The sequence below is a fragment of the Phoca vitulina genome, unplaced genomic scaffold (assembly GCF_004348235.1).
Source record: "Phoca vitulina isolate PV1807 unplaced genomic scaffold, GSC_HSeal_1.0 scaffold31, whole genome shotgun sequence".
In the NCBI taxonomy this organism is placed as follows: domain Eukaryota; kingdom Metazoa; phylum Chordata; class Mammalia; order Carnivora; family Phocidae; genus Phoca; species Phoca vitulina.
The window spans coordinates 11,677,826-11,693,143 of NW_022589734.1; the positions used below are offsets into that span (position 1 = coordinate 11,677,826).

Sequence of the window (15,318 nt, forward strand, 5' to 3'; positions counted from 1 at the left end):
GATGGACATCTGGGCTCTTTCCATAGTTTGGCTATATTGTGGACGTTGTTTCTATATACATTGGGGTGCAGGTGCCCCTTTGGATCACTACATTTGTATCTTTGGGGTAAATACCCAGTAATGCAATTGCTGGGTCGTAGGGTAGCTCTGTTTTCAACTTTAAGGAACCTCCATACTGTTTTCCAGAGTGGCTGCACCAGCTTGCATTCCGGTTCCCCTTTCTCCGCATCCTCGCAAACATCTGTTGTGTCCTGACTTGTTAATTTTAGCCATTCTGACTGGTGTGAGGTGGTATCTCATTGAGGTTTTGATTTGTATTTCCCTGATGCTGAGGGATGTTGAGCACTTTTTCATGTGTCTGTTGGCCATTTGGATGTCTTCTTTGCAGAAATGCCTGTTCATGTCTTCTGCCCATTTCTTGATTGGATCATTTGTTCTTTGGGTGTTGAGCTTAATAAGTTCTTCACAGATTTTGGATACTAGCCCTTCATCTGATAAGACAATTGCAAATATCTTCTCCCATTCCATAGGTTGCCTTTTAGTTTTGTTGACTGTTTCCTTTGCTGTGCAAAAGCTTTTTATCTTGTTGAAGTCTTCATTTTGCCCTTGCTTCCCTTGACTTTGGAGACGTGTCCAGCAAGAAGCTGCTGCGGCTGAGGTCGAAGAGGTTGTGTTGCCTGTGTTCTCCTCTAGGATTTTGATGGACTCCCGTCTCACATTTAGGTCTTTCATCCATTTTGAGTCCATTTTTGTGTACGCTATAAGGAAATGGTCCAGTTTCATTCTTCTGCATGTGGCTGTCCAATTTTCCCAACACCATTTGTTGAAGAGACTGCCTTTTTTCCATTGTACATTCTTTCCTGCTTTGTCGTAGATGAGTTGACCATAGAGTTGAGGGTCCATTTCTGGGCTCTCTGTTCTGTTCCATTGATTTATGTGCCTGTTTTGTGCCAGTACCATACTGTCTTGATGATGACAGCTTTGTAATAGAGCTTGAAGTCTGGAATTGTGATGCCGCCAGCTTTGCTTTTCTTTTTTTTTTTTCTTTTTTTTTTTTGAAGAATTTATTTATTTATTTGACAGAGAGAGACACAGCCTGAGAGGGAACACAAGCAGGGGGAGTGGGAGAGGGAGAAGCAGGCTTCCCGCGGAGCAAGGAGCCCGATGTGGGACTCGATCCCAGGACCCTGGGATCATGACCTGAGCTGAAGGCAGACGCTTAATGACTGAGCCACCCAGGCGCCCTAGCTTTGCTTTTCTTTTTCAACATTCCTCTGGCTATTCGGGGTCTTTTCTGGTTCCATACAAATTTAAGGATTATTTGTTCCAGCTCTGAAAAAAGTTGATGGGTATTTTGATAGGGATTGCATTGAATGTGTAGATTGCTCTGGGTAGCATAGACATTTTAACGATATTTGTTTTTCCAATCCATGAACATGAAATGTTTTTCCATTTCTTTGTGTCTTCCTCAATTTCTTTCATGAGTGTTCTATAGTTTTCTGAGTACAGATCATTTGCCTCTTCGGTTAGGCTTATTCCTAGATATCTTATGGTTTTGGGTGCAATTGTAAATGGGATCGACTCCTTAATTTTGTATCCTGCCACTTTCTGAATTCCTGTGTGAGTTCTAGCAATTTGGGTTTTCCCCATAGAGTATCATGTTATCTGTGAAGAGTGACTTTGACTTCTTTGCTGATTCGGATGCCTTTTATTTCTTTTTGTTGTCTGATTGCTTAGGCTAGGACTTCCAGTACTATGTTGAACAGCAGTGGTGAGAGTGGACATCCTTGTTGTGTTGCTGACCTTAGGGGAGAAGTTCTGTTTTTCCCCATTGAGAATGATACTCACTGTGTACTTTTTGTATATGGCCTTTATGATATAATTACCTTTCTTTCAAACAGAAACAAACTTTCTTTGCCCATGGCTCCAGGAGCAATCATCAAGTACTGAGTTCATCTCAGTGGAATAATACTATATTTGGTCTTTGTCCCAGGTTTCTGGCAAAAAGTTTTCCAAACCCGTAGAAGTTATTGAGTGATAGCATCTTCTTTTATTCATAGCAAGCCTTTTTGGACCATGCCTGAATTTCTGCTCAGGGTGGGGCCCCTAGGTGATTTGAGGGCAAAAGCTAGTCACTAAAAAGACTAACCGGGATTAGAGAATGGGAAGTTTCAGCTACACCCCCTGACCTCCAGGGAGGGAGAGGGCCTGGAGATGGGGTCATAAACACTCTTGAAGAATGAGTATAATAAGCATACCTAAAGCCACATTCTTGATCTTGGAGCCTTCTCCATCTCAGTAAATGGCAACTTAGTCACTGTCATTCCAGTTGTCATTGAGGATTCACTGACCTCTCCGTAAGACATGAGTCTCCCACACACCTCCCTTTTCCCTTACAATGCTTTATTTTTGCCTAGAGTTCTTCCTTGGGGGGCAAATATGTCCCACTAAGGATGGTATTTGGAACATAGTAGGTGCTCCATGAATATTCAAATGAATGAATTTTCAGTCCTTGAAGAATTGGCTGAGGTTATAGATGGAGGCAGGAAGCACCCAGATTGTGGCATTTTATAGGCATCTCCTGCAGAATTTCTGCTTTCTGATAGGCAGTAGTGGAGCTGTCTAAGAGTTTTTAGCAGGAACTTAGCATTTTGTAGGCTGTCCTAGATACAGTGTGAGGAGTGGGAGGCTAGAAGCAAGGAAACCAGGTAGGTTAGTGTTAAGGGTTGGTGTGTAGGGGCTGGGAGTGGTGTTGGTCTGAGTGTAGCCTGACCCAACAACAGTGATGCCACTTCTGTCGGCTCTGCCTGCCCCTGTATCTAAAGAGCATTTGAGATTGAAGTTTTTAGGTCAGAGGAGAGTATCAGTGTGGGCCTGCATGAGAGAGAAATAGCTGTCTTGGTGTGCAGATTCTCCCTTCTCCAGGGGTTGGCTTGGTTGTGCTCCCTAGTTCAACCTGGCTTAACAGACCATGGATAGACTGAAATTTCCAGGCCTTGTCTAGTGCCCAGTCCTGGGTTCCTGCTGTGCCACACAAGGACTCTGGCGGATCTAGCTTTAAAGACGACCAGCACTGCCACTTACTAGCTGTATGACTTGAACAGTGCGTGCAACCTCTTAATTTTAGCCATCAAACAAATGCAAATAACAATCTGGGAATACTGAAGATCGATACATTTCTGCTTATCTAGCTCACATTGAGGTACAAGTGAAGAAATAGGAATTAACTGATGTGTGGAAAATAGTTTTTCGAAGATTAAACCTGGTCTTAGAAATAGTTTATAAACTGTCCTTAGTTTAACATGGATAGCATACATTTCAAAATGATCACAGAAAAGTGTGAAGAGAAAGTACAAAATTTGATGAGTTTTAGCAAATGTGTGTAGTGGTGTGACCACCACCACAATCAAGATACAGAACATTTTGATCACTCCAGAAGATTCTCTCATGGCCTTTTGTAGTAAGTCCTCAAGCCCTTGCAACAATTGCACTGCTTCCCATAACCATAATTTTACCTTTTCTAGAATTTAATGTAAGTGGAATCATGCAGCAAATCTTTTGTGTTTGACTTCTTTCACTTAGCATAATGCTTTTGAAATCCATCTGTGTTGTTGCATATATCAGTGATTCATTTTTTAAGTTGATGGATAATATTCCACTGGATGGATATACCAGAGCTTGTTAATCCAGTTGCTTATTGATAACTATTAGAGTTTCCAGTTTTTGGCTGTTACAAGTATTTTTTTTTTTTTAAAGCTTTTATTTATTTGACAGAGAGATACACAGCGAGAGAGGGAACACAAACAGGGGGAGTGGGAGAGGGAGAAGCAGGTTTCCCGTGGAGCAGGGAGCCCAATGAGGGGCTTGAACCCAGGACCCTGGGAGTATGACCTGAGCTGAAGGCAGATGCTTAACGACTGAGCCACCCAGGCGCCCCCCCTCCCCCTTTTTTAAGATTTTATTTATTTGACAGAGACACAGCGAGAGAGGGAACACAAGCAGGGGGAGTGGGAGAGGGAGAAGCAGTCTCCTGGCTGAGCAGGGAGCCTGGGCTATTACAAGTATTACTACTATTATTAGCATTCATTTACAAGTCTTGGTGGGGATATAGGTTCTCATTTCTCTTGGGTAGCTTTATAAGAAATTGCCAAACGTGTTTTCCATTGCCAACAGCCATGTTGTCAAGCGTCTGTTTAAATTTTTTGTCCACTTAAGAAATTTCATTGTCTTTTTATTATCAAGTTGTAACAATTCTAATGTATTTTGGGTACAGTCTCTTATCAGATACATGTTTTATAAATACTTTCTTTGAAGTAATTTTTTGTGTTTGGTTTAAGTTAAGGATCCAGGGTTCTTTTATACATAAGGGTAGTTTTAGAATCATTTATTGAAGGCAATTGTTGAAAATCAATTGATCTCATATACATATGAGATATATGATATATATATGATATATATATATATATATATAGGTTTATTTCTGGACTATTCTGTTCCATTGACACCAATTGTGTAGGTTATGCAGTGTTATTCTTTTCAAAATGTTTGCTATTTTAGATCCTTTGCATTTCTTTATAAGCTTCAGAATCAGCTTGTTAAAATAGATCTATTGAATTTGGAGAGAATAGATATCTTAATGTTAACAATCCATGACCATATTGTATCTCTTTATTCTTTTTTTGGGGGGGGGCTTTAATTTCTCTCAGCAACATTTTATGTATTTCAGTATATAATACAGTTCTTGCACTAATTTTGTCAAATATAACTGTAAAGGTTTCATAGTTTTGATGCTATTGTGCGTGGTACTCATTTAATGTTTGCTGCAGATATATAGAAATTCAGATGATTTTTGTATATTGGCAGTGTATTCTACAGAACTGCAAAATTCACTTACTACCTTTATTTTTTTGTAAATTCCATAGAATTTTCTACCCAGAGGTTCATACTAACTGCCAATGATTGTTTTACCTATTCCTTCCAGGATGTGTCTTTTAAGTTTTTGCCTCATTGTACCTCCAGTGTAGCATTGAAAGAAGGGGCTGAGAGCAGATCTTTCTCCTTGATCTTTGAGAAACACGGTCTTTCACTGTTCAGTTTAATGTTAGCTGAGTTTGTAGATATTCTTTATCAGGCTAGAAAAGAAAAGTTCCTTCTATTCCTACTATGAAATATTTTAAAAAATCAGCAATGGATGTTGGATTTCTTTTCAAATGCTTTTTCTGCATTGAGATAGTCATGGCGTTTTTAAGTCTCTTTATATGGTGTATTACATTGAGTTTTGAATGTTAAAACAACCCCACATTCCTCAGATATGCCCTTTTTACATATTGATGGGTTATCGTTTTTATATATTGCAGGGTTTGATTTACTAAATATTTGAGGTTTTCTCATTTACATTCATGAGGAATATTAGTAGCTTTCTTAAATGCTTTTATCTGGTTTTGTCATAAGGGTCATGCAAGATCTCATCAAAAGTGAGTTGGGACTGTTCCTTTTTTATTTCTTTCAAGAGTTTGCTTAGAATTACGATATTAGTTTTCTGTTGCTGCATAACAAATCACCACAAACTTAACAAATTCCGACAACATATAATTATTAGCTCACAGTTTCTGCAGGTTAGGAGTCTGGGTATGGCTTTAGCTGGGTCCTCTATTCTCCATCTCGCAGTGCATTCAGGGTGTTAGCCCGCCTCTTAGGACGGCTGGTGGAGTTCAGTTCCTTGTGACTGACTGTAGGACTTAACAGTGGCTTGCTGCTTTAAGTCAGCAGGAGAATCTCTGTGATACCAAGGACGGTCTCAGTCTCTCTTTTAATGATTTACACTTAATTGGGTTGGGTCCACCTATGGTAATTTCCCTTTTCAGTAACTCAGAATCAACTGATGGATTCCTTAATTGTATCTGCAAAATCCTTTTACCTTTATCATATAACCTGTCCCATCACCCTTGCTGAATTCTATTGGTTGGAAGTGGATCACAGGTTCCATACACCCTCAAGGGGACAGGTCACACAAGAGTTACTTACACATGGCCTGACTCATTGAGGTTACTAAGCTGTGTCTGCCACAGTTCATATACTTTTTCTTAAATGTGTGGTAGAATTAATCTGGGCCAGGACTTTTCTTTTGGAGAAGGTTTTAACTACAAATTCAGTTTCTTTACTACATGTTGGGCTATTTTAGTTATCTATTTCTTCTTTTGTGAGCTTTCATATTTTGTGCTTTTTAAGCACTCTAATCTGAATTGTGTAATTTACCAGAATAAAGTTTATAATATTCTCATTATCCTTTTAATATCTGTAGGATCTATGGTGATGTCTTCTCTTTCATTCCTTATTTGTGTCTCTTTTTTTTTTCACATGATCAGTTTGGCAGGAGGTTTATACATTATATTGATCATTTTGAAGAATCAACTTTGGTTTCATTGTGGTTTTTTTTCCCCTTTATTATTCATCCATATTCTATTTCATTGCTTTATGCTTTTATCTTTATTTTCTTCTACTTATTTTGAGTTTAATTTGTACTTCTTTTCTAGTTTCTCATGGTGGAAGCTTAGACTATTGATTTTGGGCCTTCCTTTTTAAAAAAAAATAGTTAATAAATTTCTTTGTGGGTATTGCTTTTCTTTTTTGTTTTTTAACTGAAAACATTTTTATTTTAGTCTTCGAAGAACAAACTGTTCTTTTTCCAAGATAATAATGATTAAGTTAAAAAATGAGAATTTACAGTGCATCTTCAAAATATTTCCCCTTTAACGGGAAACTTAGCTTTACAGAATCCAAACATTAAAAGGTTAAAATTTTTTTTTCTATTTTGCTATTATAGGACAAAACAGAGTAAGTCAAGGAAATCCATTCATACTTCAGGACCTCCAGGAACCAGCATTGTTATATTATTTCCATTTAGCAAAATTTGATCAAATTTAGTGATCCTTCTTCCTTCTGGTGTGATTTCAAACTCAGTGACATCCTCCAGTACCATACGGACAAAGTCATCAAATCCCAAAAGTGTGCCAACAATTTCTTTATCACTCTTCATCACAATGTGAATTATTGACCCTATACATTTGTCCACAAGCTCTAGAGGCAGCAGCTGTGAGGGGTTAGTGGTAGCGTTAGGTGCCGTGGCTACGCCAGAAGTCCCGGGTATTGCTTTTGATTTAAAAAAATTATTCAGGGGGCGGTGTGGATGGGTGGGTGGGGGGAATGGGATAAGTAGGTGATGGGCATTAACGAGGATACTTGTGATGAGCACTGGGTGTTACACGGATATGTAAGTGATGAATCGCTAAATTCTGTTCCTGAAATCAATACTACTACACTGTATCTTGACTAACTTTAATTTAAATAAAAAAAAAGTAATTCAGTTCAAACTATTTTTTAGTTTCACTTGTGATTTCTCTTTGGAGTGGATTATTTAGGAGTATGTTGTTTAAACTTTGAATATTTGAATTTTTCCCCCAATTACCATTTTGTCATCAGTTTCTAGTTTAATTTTGTTATGGTCAGAAAATATATTTTGTATAGTAGAATTTAAGAGGGTTTACCCTTGAAGTTAATAAGACCGATTGATGGTGTATTTTGGTGAATGTTCTGTATACATTTGAGAATGATTCTTCTATAGTTACTGAATAGAGCGTACTCTTATGTGTCAGGTCACCTTGGTTGATAAGGTTGTTCAGTGTCTTAAAGCAGTTCTCCATTTATAACTACATTATGTAGCAGGCATCTTCAGGGCTACAAAATGGGTTAATTGGTGAAAGTCATTATACCCTTAAATTCATGGGTAGTTTTGTCTGCATGTTGAGGGGCTGAGAATGGGGATTGGTTGATTTGAGGGTCTGCTCTGTGCCAGGTCCTGTTCAAGACATAGGGAACGAAGTTGAAGACATTGGTAAACCATACATTTCCTTGTCTTCAGAAACTGGTGTCTTAGAGGGAATGAGAGACAATTAGTTATTAATGCAATGAAAGATGGAAGTGAGCATGAAGTGCTAAAGCAGTCACTCAAGACAGCATTATACTCAAGAGATAGTGTAGTAGAAAGGTGTAAAAATTATGTATTGGTGATGCTTAAAATTCTTAGTAACAGTGGTAGTAGCCTTTTGTCTGTAGCATTTGCCCGAAAGAAGAAGGGACTGGAACCTAGGAGACAGTGACAATGGGTAACGTTTGATATGTGTTTATTATGTGCCACTCATTCTCTTTAGCATGTTATGTGTATTCCTTTTATTACCAGTGTCACCCTTTGAGAATGGGTACTATTATCTCCATTTAATGCAAGAGGAAACTGAGGCACATAGAGGTTAACTGGCTCCAGTTGCAGGTAAGTTGTTGAGTTAGGATTCATGGCCAAGCAGTGTGGCTCCAACTTGTATGTGAGCTGTCAGCCATTATGCTGATAATCCAGTTGGCAGATAATAAGGATTTGGTACAGGCTCGAGAATGACACTGAGAATGGAGAGAAGCAAACAGATGGGAGAGGGTTTACCGAGGTAGAATCTATATAGCACTGAGGTAAAGTAGAGGAGGGGCCATGTGCCAAAAAGGAACTATTTCTCACCAGAGACATGGGGAGAGGATATAATACCCATTACAGAAATATGAAAATCAGAAGGAGGAGCTGTGGAATGTTATATACTTTTTAAAGGGGCCGTCAAGCGAACTAAGCAGAGATTCAAGGAAGGTGGGAAGTATGGGGGGAAAATGTGCTTATCATTTGTCATAGAGGTAATATTTGGATCTATGGGCGTGTTGTCACCAAAGAGAGAAGAAAATAGAAAAGATAAGAGGAGAGGTTTTAAAAAGGCAACTTAAAAAATGTCATGTTTGTTGGATAAAAGAGTTTTGGATGTGGAGCTATTATGGTTCAACATGGTGTTGATTCAGTAATGGTATCTCCAGGGGCTTATCATCTAGTGTTACCCAGTGGGTCATTACGCAAGGGGTGTGCCGTAGAGGGAATATTGTGGCAAGAAGGGGAAGAGCATGGCTCTATTTTTACTTAGTCTTGTCTGTGGCCTTGGATATATTATCTTAGAAGTGAGCCTTAGCTACCTTCAGAGAAAAATAAAAATCAGTAAGAGGATTGAAAATGGAAAAGAGCTTTATACAGCTTGAGATTGGTATTGAGCCAATTAGTTAACCACTTAGTTGCCATCATGAAGGTGGGATTATGTAACTCCGTTGGAATGATTCCACAGAGACAAACATTTGTGATTATACTGTAGCTGGGCTTTTTACCTGAAAAGATCTTGGGTAGTGAAGTCAAATTCTCATTCTCTAATTAGTGTTTTGGGTTTTAGCCATACTTTCACCACGAAAATCTGAGAAATCTGATACACTTTTAAAAATCGTTGCTCTCTTGCCTAGCTGGCCTTCTTCACTGGTTGAGTCACTTTGAGCCTTTATTTTGTTATCTAGAAATTGGGGATAATGATTCCTAGTCTCATTAATTCAGAGGACAATTGGGAGGATTACAGGAGCTGTTGAATAGAAAAGCACTTTGTAAACTGAGAGCTCTATAATTACAACGGTCCCTTGGGTTTGTGGTGTGTTGATGGTGTTGGTTCATCTCTCAGGTTCATCTGCTATCACCACCCTTCTGCTGCCAGCACCTTTATCTTGCAGAGAAAAACAATGTACAGTGTGTTTCATGAAATTCATCCTTTGAACTAATGCTTAGTTATTGGCACACATAGGTGAGTGCTCCTTTGCTTATCCCAGAATATACCCCCGCTGTTGCCCACCAGGTTTTCTGACATACAGTGCGTAATTACCAGTGTGAGACTGGAGCAAGGCACACACTTGCCTTTTAAACTATGAAAAACTACAGTACTGGTTTCAGCAATCGGTGTAAATTTCTGATTCTGTATACATACAATTGTGGACAGTTCTCCTCCCCCCACTTCTCTCCCTTCCTCTTTCCCATTTCTCTCTTACCAAATCCCAGAACAAGGTAGGAGACACACATCCCATAGAGCAAGGTTAGGTAAGCAGTTTCTGGTGTCTTCACATTTGTTGTCAGTGGAGGAATTGTATGAGCTCTGCTTCCATGAGAGTTCTTGTTGGCTGTAGGCATGCAGGTACAGGGTAAGTCCTTTTCAGTAAAAGGTAGCTTTTTTAGTGATAATTCTTCCTCTCATCCCACTGCCCCACAAAGATACATACACATACCTGGTAGAAGTTAGTCAGTAGGTCCCAGAGTCCAAACTGAGCTGGTCTAGTCATATGGGAAGTCAAGAGTTGTATTTCTCAAAGCTTCCTAGCAGAGTATGATGAGTAGCCAGTTGGAGTGATTTTGTTGTGAATGGCTGTAATGTGGTAATCATATACCTTTAGGGTCATTCCATTGGATAATAAATGCTTTTGAACTGGCCTTACACTTATTTGTGTTCTTTTCCCTTAAAAGGGAGAATATGACTCCCAGCCTCATCTGATCTCACCTCACCCCCACCATAAGTAGTTCCTGAGTTCAAGAGGTTGAGGACCTCTTGCAGTGCGGACATTCATTAAAGGTTACACTGTGTTGTGGTTTTGAAGGAATCAAGGCAAGAAGATTGAAGATTTTGGTTAGACTTTATCCAACAGAAGAATTGCCTGCCTAGCTCAGGGATGTTTTGTTTCTGAGTGACTCATTAGTGGAGACCATCCTCCAGGACTCTGTTGCTAAAAAAAGTAGAGGAGACAGCTTTCCTGGATTCTTTTTCTAGGCTATCCTGTCCACTCCCCTGCAATCTCTAAGATCACCCTCTAGCTCTCCGGGGTAGCCCTACACCCATGCTGGCCATACCTCACGCAGGTAATGCGCACTGACCCTGCTCTGGGGCTGACACTAGACCCAAGTTGGGATGGAAATCCAGGATGGGTTTTTTGTTTTGTTTTGTTTTGTTTTGTTTTGTTTTTTGAGGTTATGAACCAAGAAGTCTTCCATAGAAGAGGGAAGAAGCAGCTATGTGCAAGGGAAGCTGAGAAGAAAGTGAAGTGTGTAGAGAGAAACAAATAATGCTGTGAGAATGACATCCATTCCCAAGAGCCTTCTAGTTCTGTCCCAGCAACCTACTTCTTCCCTTGCATTCTGTAAGCTTACTCTCCTGTAAACTAACAATAAATTCCCACTTTTTGGTGAAGATAAGTCAAGGTTTCTGTTACTTGACCTAAAAGCTGCTTTATTAAAAGAAGAGGAGATGAACTATGTATATGACTTTCTACTTTGTTTTTAATCATAAGACCAGTATAACTAAAATACTATAGATGAATAGAGCAGGCCCCCCCCCATTAATCAGCTTCCAGAAGTATGTGAATGGACAGTTTAGTTAAATTGAGTGACAGTTCGGCCATTAAATGATATGTGCAAAGCATTTCCTTGCAGTACCTGTCCCAGACTTAAAAAATGTGTAATTAACATAGTAACGGTCTTATTAGCAGCTTTATGTGGCGCTGTACTAGTACCTCTCTTAGTTTCTTCTTTGCTATGTCATGCTTTCCTTGGTATATACCCATTGGGGTTTTAATAATGTTTTTTTTCCTAAAATAAATGATCGTGTGTATAATTTTTTTTTTTTAATCAAACTGCCTGAAGTTTTTAGGATCCTCCTTTGTTCAGACTAATAATACTCTGTAGAAGCATGAGATCTTACTAATCGTAGGTACTGTGATATGGAAACTCCCTTCCCCCACTTCCTTCTGCCATCTGTCTCTGAAAAATTAATAGCTGTTAGAACTTGAGTCATTTTACTTGGAGAACAGCTTGTTGAACTTCCCTCAGTTTAGCAAATACCTCTGCAGTTCTCATCAACACTATTTATCTTTTAGCTTTGCGTTCCCACCCTGTCGTTACACTAGTCCATAAAACACCAGTACGGTGAATGTTTGTCCTTTCGTTTTTGGCTGCCCAGCGGACGAGCTCTGTATCTCAGTCAGGGGACTTCTCTACTTTACGATGTTTTGTGGGAAGCAGTGTCACTGACCACACGCTCCCCTTCCACTCCCGACCCTTGCATATCTGAACACCCCGACCAAATAGGGAAAATGAGCACGCTTCTCAAGTTTTCTTATCCCAGATTGGGGGATACAAAGGAGAGGTGTGGAACGGAGTGGTTTAGCTGTGTGTATGGAGGTGGTAGTAGCCATAACTTACTGCTCTGAACTCAGCACCTCATTGGCAACCACATTCTGAATTTTTTGATTTGAGATCGATTCCCTTGCATAGGTTGTTGGCAGTGATTAAAAAAATTAAGGGGGGGGGCTCGTTTCATTAAAGTTGAGAAAGAGTTTGTGATCTAGCTGAATGCTTTTGTGCCTTCCCAAACTGACTGCCACAGCTGTCCTTAGTTCCTTACTGTGTAGATTTCTGTGCTAGGAGACAGCTCTTAACCATCACTGCAGGGCACTCTAGTATTTTATGGTGGGACTCCAGCATGCCAGCCCTTCACCATAGTCTTAGTCAAAAGAGTACTCCCCTACTTTTCTTTATGGTCATTTTACACCTTGTAGCCACTCTTGGGAGTCTTTGTTCTTTATGAGGTCAAGAATTTGATAGTCAAAACTAACCTAAGAGTTAACGGTTTTCTTTAGTATTTGTTGAAATCAACTGGCTTTAATAGTTTAGGCCAATTAGTGGCATTGGCATATTTAAAACATAAGTTTATAGAGTATTCATGATTTACTTATTAGTTTCTGACTTGTTTTTCCTGATTTTTTTATTTATCAAAGTCATGTTTGTTTATTGTGGAAAAATCTTATAAGTACAGGGAAGCATTAAAAAAAACTGTGTAGGGTCCCCACATTAATCGGCAGATTCAGCATAATCCCTATCAAAATTCTCACTGCCTTATTTGCAGAAATCAACAGTGTAATTATAAAATTTACATGGAAATGCAAGGGACTCAGAACAGTCAAAATGATCTTGAAAAGAACAAAGATAGTAGACTTTAACTCTCAGTTTTAAAACTTTTTTAAAAGATTTTATTTATTTGAGAGAGAGCGCAGGAGAGAACAGGAGTGGGGGGTGGGCAGAGGGAGAAGGAGAAGCAGACTCCCCGCTGAGCAGGGATCCTGACTCGGGAATCCATCCCAGGACCCTGAGATCATGACCACTCAGGCGCCCCTCAATTTCAAAACTTAAACACAAAGCTGCTGTAATCAAAATGGTGTGTACTGGCATAGAGATAGTATAGATCAATTTATGGTGCGTTTATTATTTTTTTAAACTGTGTTTGTTTTTATTTTTATTTTTCTTAAAGATTTTTAAAGGTTTAAAGAGAGAGCAAGCAAGCGAGAGAGAGCATGAGCAGGGTGAAGGGCAAAGGGAGAAGCAGACTCCCCACTGAGCAGGGAGACGGATGTGGGACTTGATCCTGGGACTTCAGGATCATGACCTGAGCAAAGGCAGATGCTTAACTGACTGAGCCACCCAGGCGCCCAGGTCATTTGATTTTTGACAAAGGTGTCAAGACAATTTAATGGGGAAAAGAGAAGCCTTTTCAACAAATGGTTTTAGAACAACTTGATATCCACATGCAGAATGAATTTGAATCTCTCTCTCATACCAAATTAACTAAAATAGATCAGACCTAAATGTAAGAGCTACAACTAAAACCCTTAGAGGAATACATAGGTGTAAATCTTCATGACCTTGGGTTATTCAGTGGTTCCCTAGATATGATATGACACCCAAAGTACAAGCAACCAAAGAAAAAATCGGTAAGTTAGATTTCATTACAGAAAAAAAATGATAAATTAGGCTTCATCATAATTAAAAACATTTGTACTTCAAATAACATTATCAGACAGTGAAAAAACAACCCAGAGTGGAAGGAAATATTTGGAAATCATATATCTAATAAAGGTCTAGTATCAAGAATATATAAAGAACTCTTACAACTCATTAAAAAGACAATGTGATTTAAAAAATGGGCAAAGGAATGGAATAGGTATTTCTCCAAAGAAGATATATAAGTGGCCAATAAACATGTGAAAAGATGCTCAACATCTTTAGTCACGAGGGAAATGCAAATAAAAGCCACAGTGCTACACCCACTAGGATGACTGTCATGGGAAAGGTGGACTGTCATGGGAAAGGTGGACAATGAAAAGTCTTGGTGAGGATGTAGAGAATTGGGAGCCTCATGCAGCTCCAAATGTGGGGATGTGAAGTGGCGCAGCTGCTTTGGAAAACCGTTTAGCAGTTTCACAAATGGTTAAGCATAAAGTTACCCCCTCATCCAGCAGTTTACTCCTAGATATATACCCAAGAGAAATGAAAATAGGTCTCTACAAAAACTTGTACACAAATGGTCACTGCAGCCAAAAAGCAGAAACTGTTTTATACCAACCCCAAAGTAGAAGCTACCCGAATGGCCATTCATTGTTGAATGGTTAAACCAGATGTGATGTATTCGTGCAATGGAATATTATTCTGTGATAAAAAGGGAATGAAGTGATACCTGTAACAACATGGATGATGAACCTTGAAAGTATAGGTCAGTGGAAGAAGCCAGACCCAAGACTACATATTGTGATTCCATTGATATGAAATGCTCAGAATGGACAAATCCGTAGAGACAGAAAGGTTGATTACTGGTTGCCAGGGGTGGGGGCGGAGGAAATGGGGAGTAACCGCTGATGGATATGGGGTTTCTTTTGGGTTTGATGCAAGTGTTCTGGGCTTTGATCATGTTGATGGTTTCCCGGCCCTGTAGAGCCCTTCTCATTTAGTTCCCACAGTAGCTTCTGACTCTTCTCTCAGAACTGGGGCTCCTGACTCCTCCAGAGTTCTTTCTGCTAATTTGGTGTGCCCACTTTTACAGAGAATTGTGGGTGAAGACGGGAGCGTGCTAATTTGGAATATTATGAAAATACTATTTTATGAAGTTAAGTGCATTACTCACACTTTTGGTTGACCGAAGTACATTTGTGGCTTGGTTCAGTTAGCATTCAGCGCTCAAACTTCAGGGAAAGCAAACCCTTGAGAAATAGGGTTAAACCCCTGAAGTTAGTCTTTTAATACCAAGGAGCTTATGTTGATCTTTTTTCTTTTGTTTTTTTGCTTCAGAGACTGCAAGAAAGAAACAAGTAGAATTAGAAACTTCCTTAAGTGGTCATTCATGTTGATTGGGTGTAGTGCTGGGGTAGAAAAGCTGCTTGGATTTTGTCTTCATAAACTGCTACTCATCAGAACATGCTATGGTCCATTGCTTTTCTACTAAACTAGAGAGTTTAGAGCAGAAGGCATCAGTAAAGCACACTAGCCTGGAAAACTTTGTTACAGTGGTTACTTTTGTTTGTTTTAAAATGCGCTTAACATTTCAGAGCAACTAG

At 39.3% G+C, this 15,318-nt stretch overlaps 2 protein-coding genes across 4 annotated transcripts in view; one reads left to right on the forward strand and one right to left on the reverse strand.

The window, feature by feature from the left end:
- The window catches only part of SMIM13 (small integral membrane protein 13), a 209,614-nt gene that overhangs the window by 8,100 nt on the left and 186,196 nt on the right, over positions 1-15,318 (forward strand). The window lies entirely within an intron of this gene.
- Positions 4,487-10,078, reverse strand: LOC116644869 (U6 snRNA-associated Sm-like protein LSm5). The gene is made up of 2 exons (XM_032424721.1): positions 9,940-10,078; positions 4,487-7,149 (listed from the first exon to the last, which is right to left on the reverse strand). The coding sequence occupies exons 1-2, from the start codon at positions 10,076-10,078 to the stop codon at positions 6,854-6,856; spliced, it is 435 nt and encodes a 144-aa protein (XP_032280612.1). The 3' UTR covers positions 4,487-6,853.

What these genes read in the sequence shown, in the direction of transcription:
- LOC116644869 (XM_032424721.1), bottom strand. Translation starts at nt 10,078, where the DNA reads ATGCCTACAGCCAACAAGAACTCTCATGGAAGCAGAGCTCATACAATT. An exon ending in CTACCTTGTTCTGGGATTTG is followed by an intron (nt 7,150 to 9,939) that starts GTAAGAGAGAAA and finishes TTAAATCAAAAG; the next exon opens with CAATACCCGGGACTTCTGGC.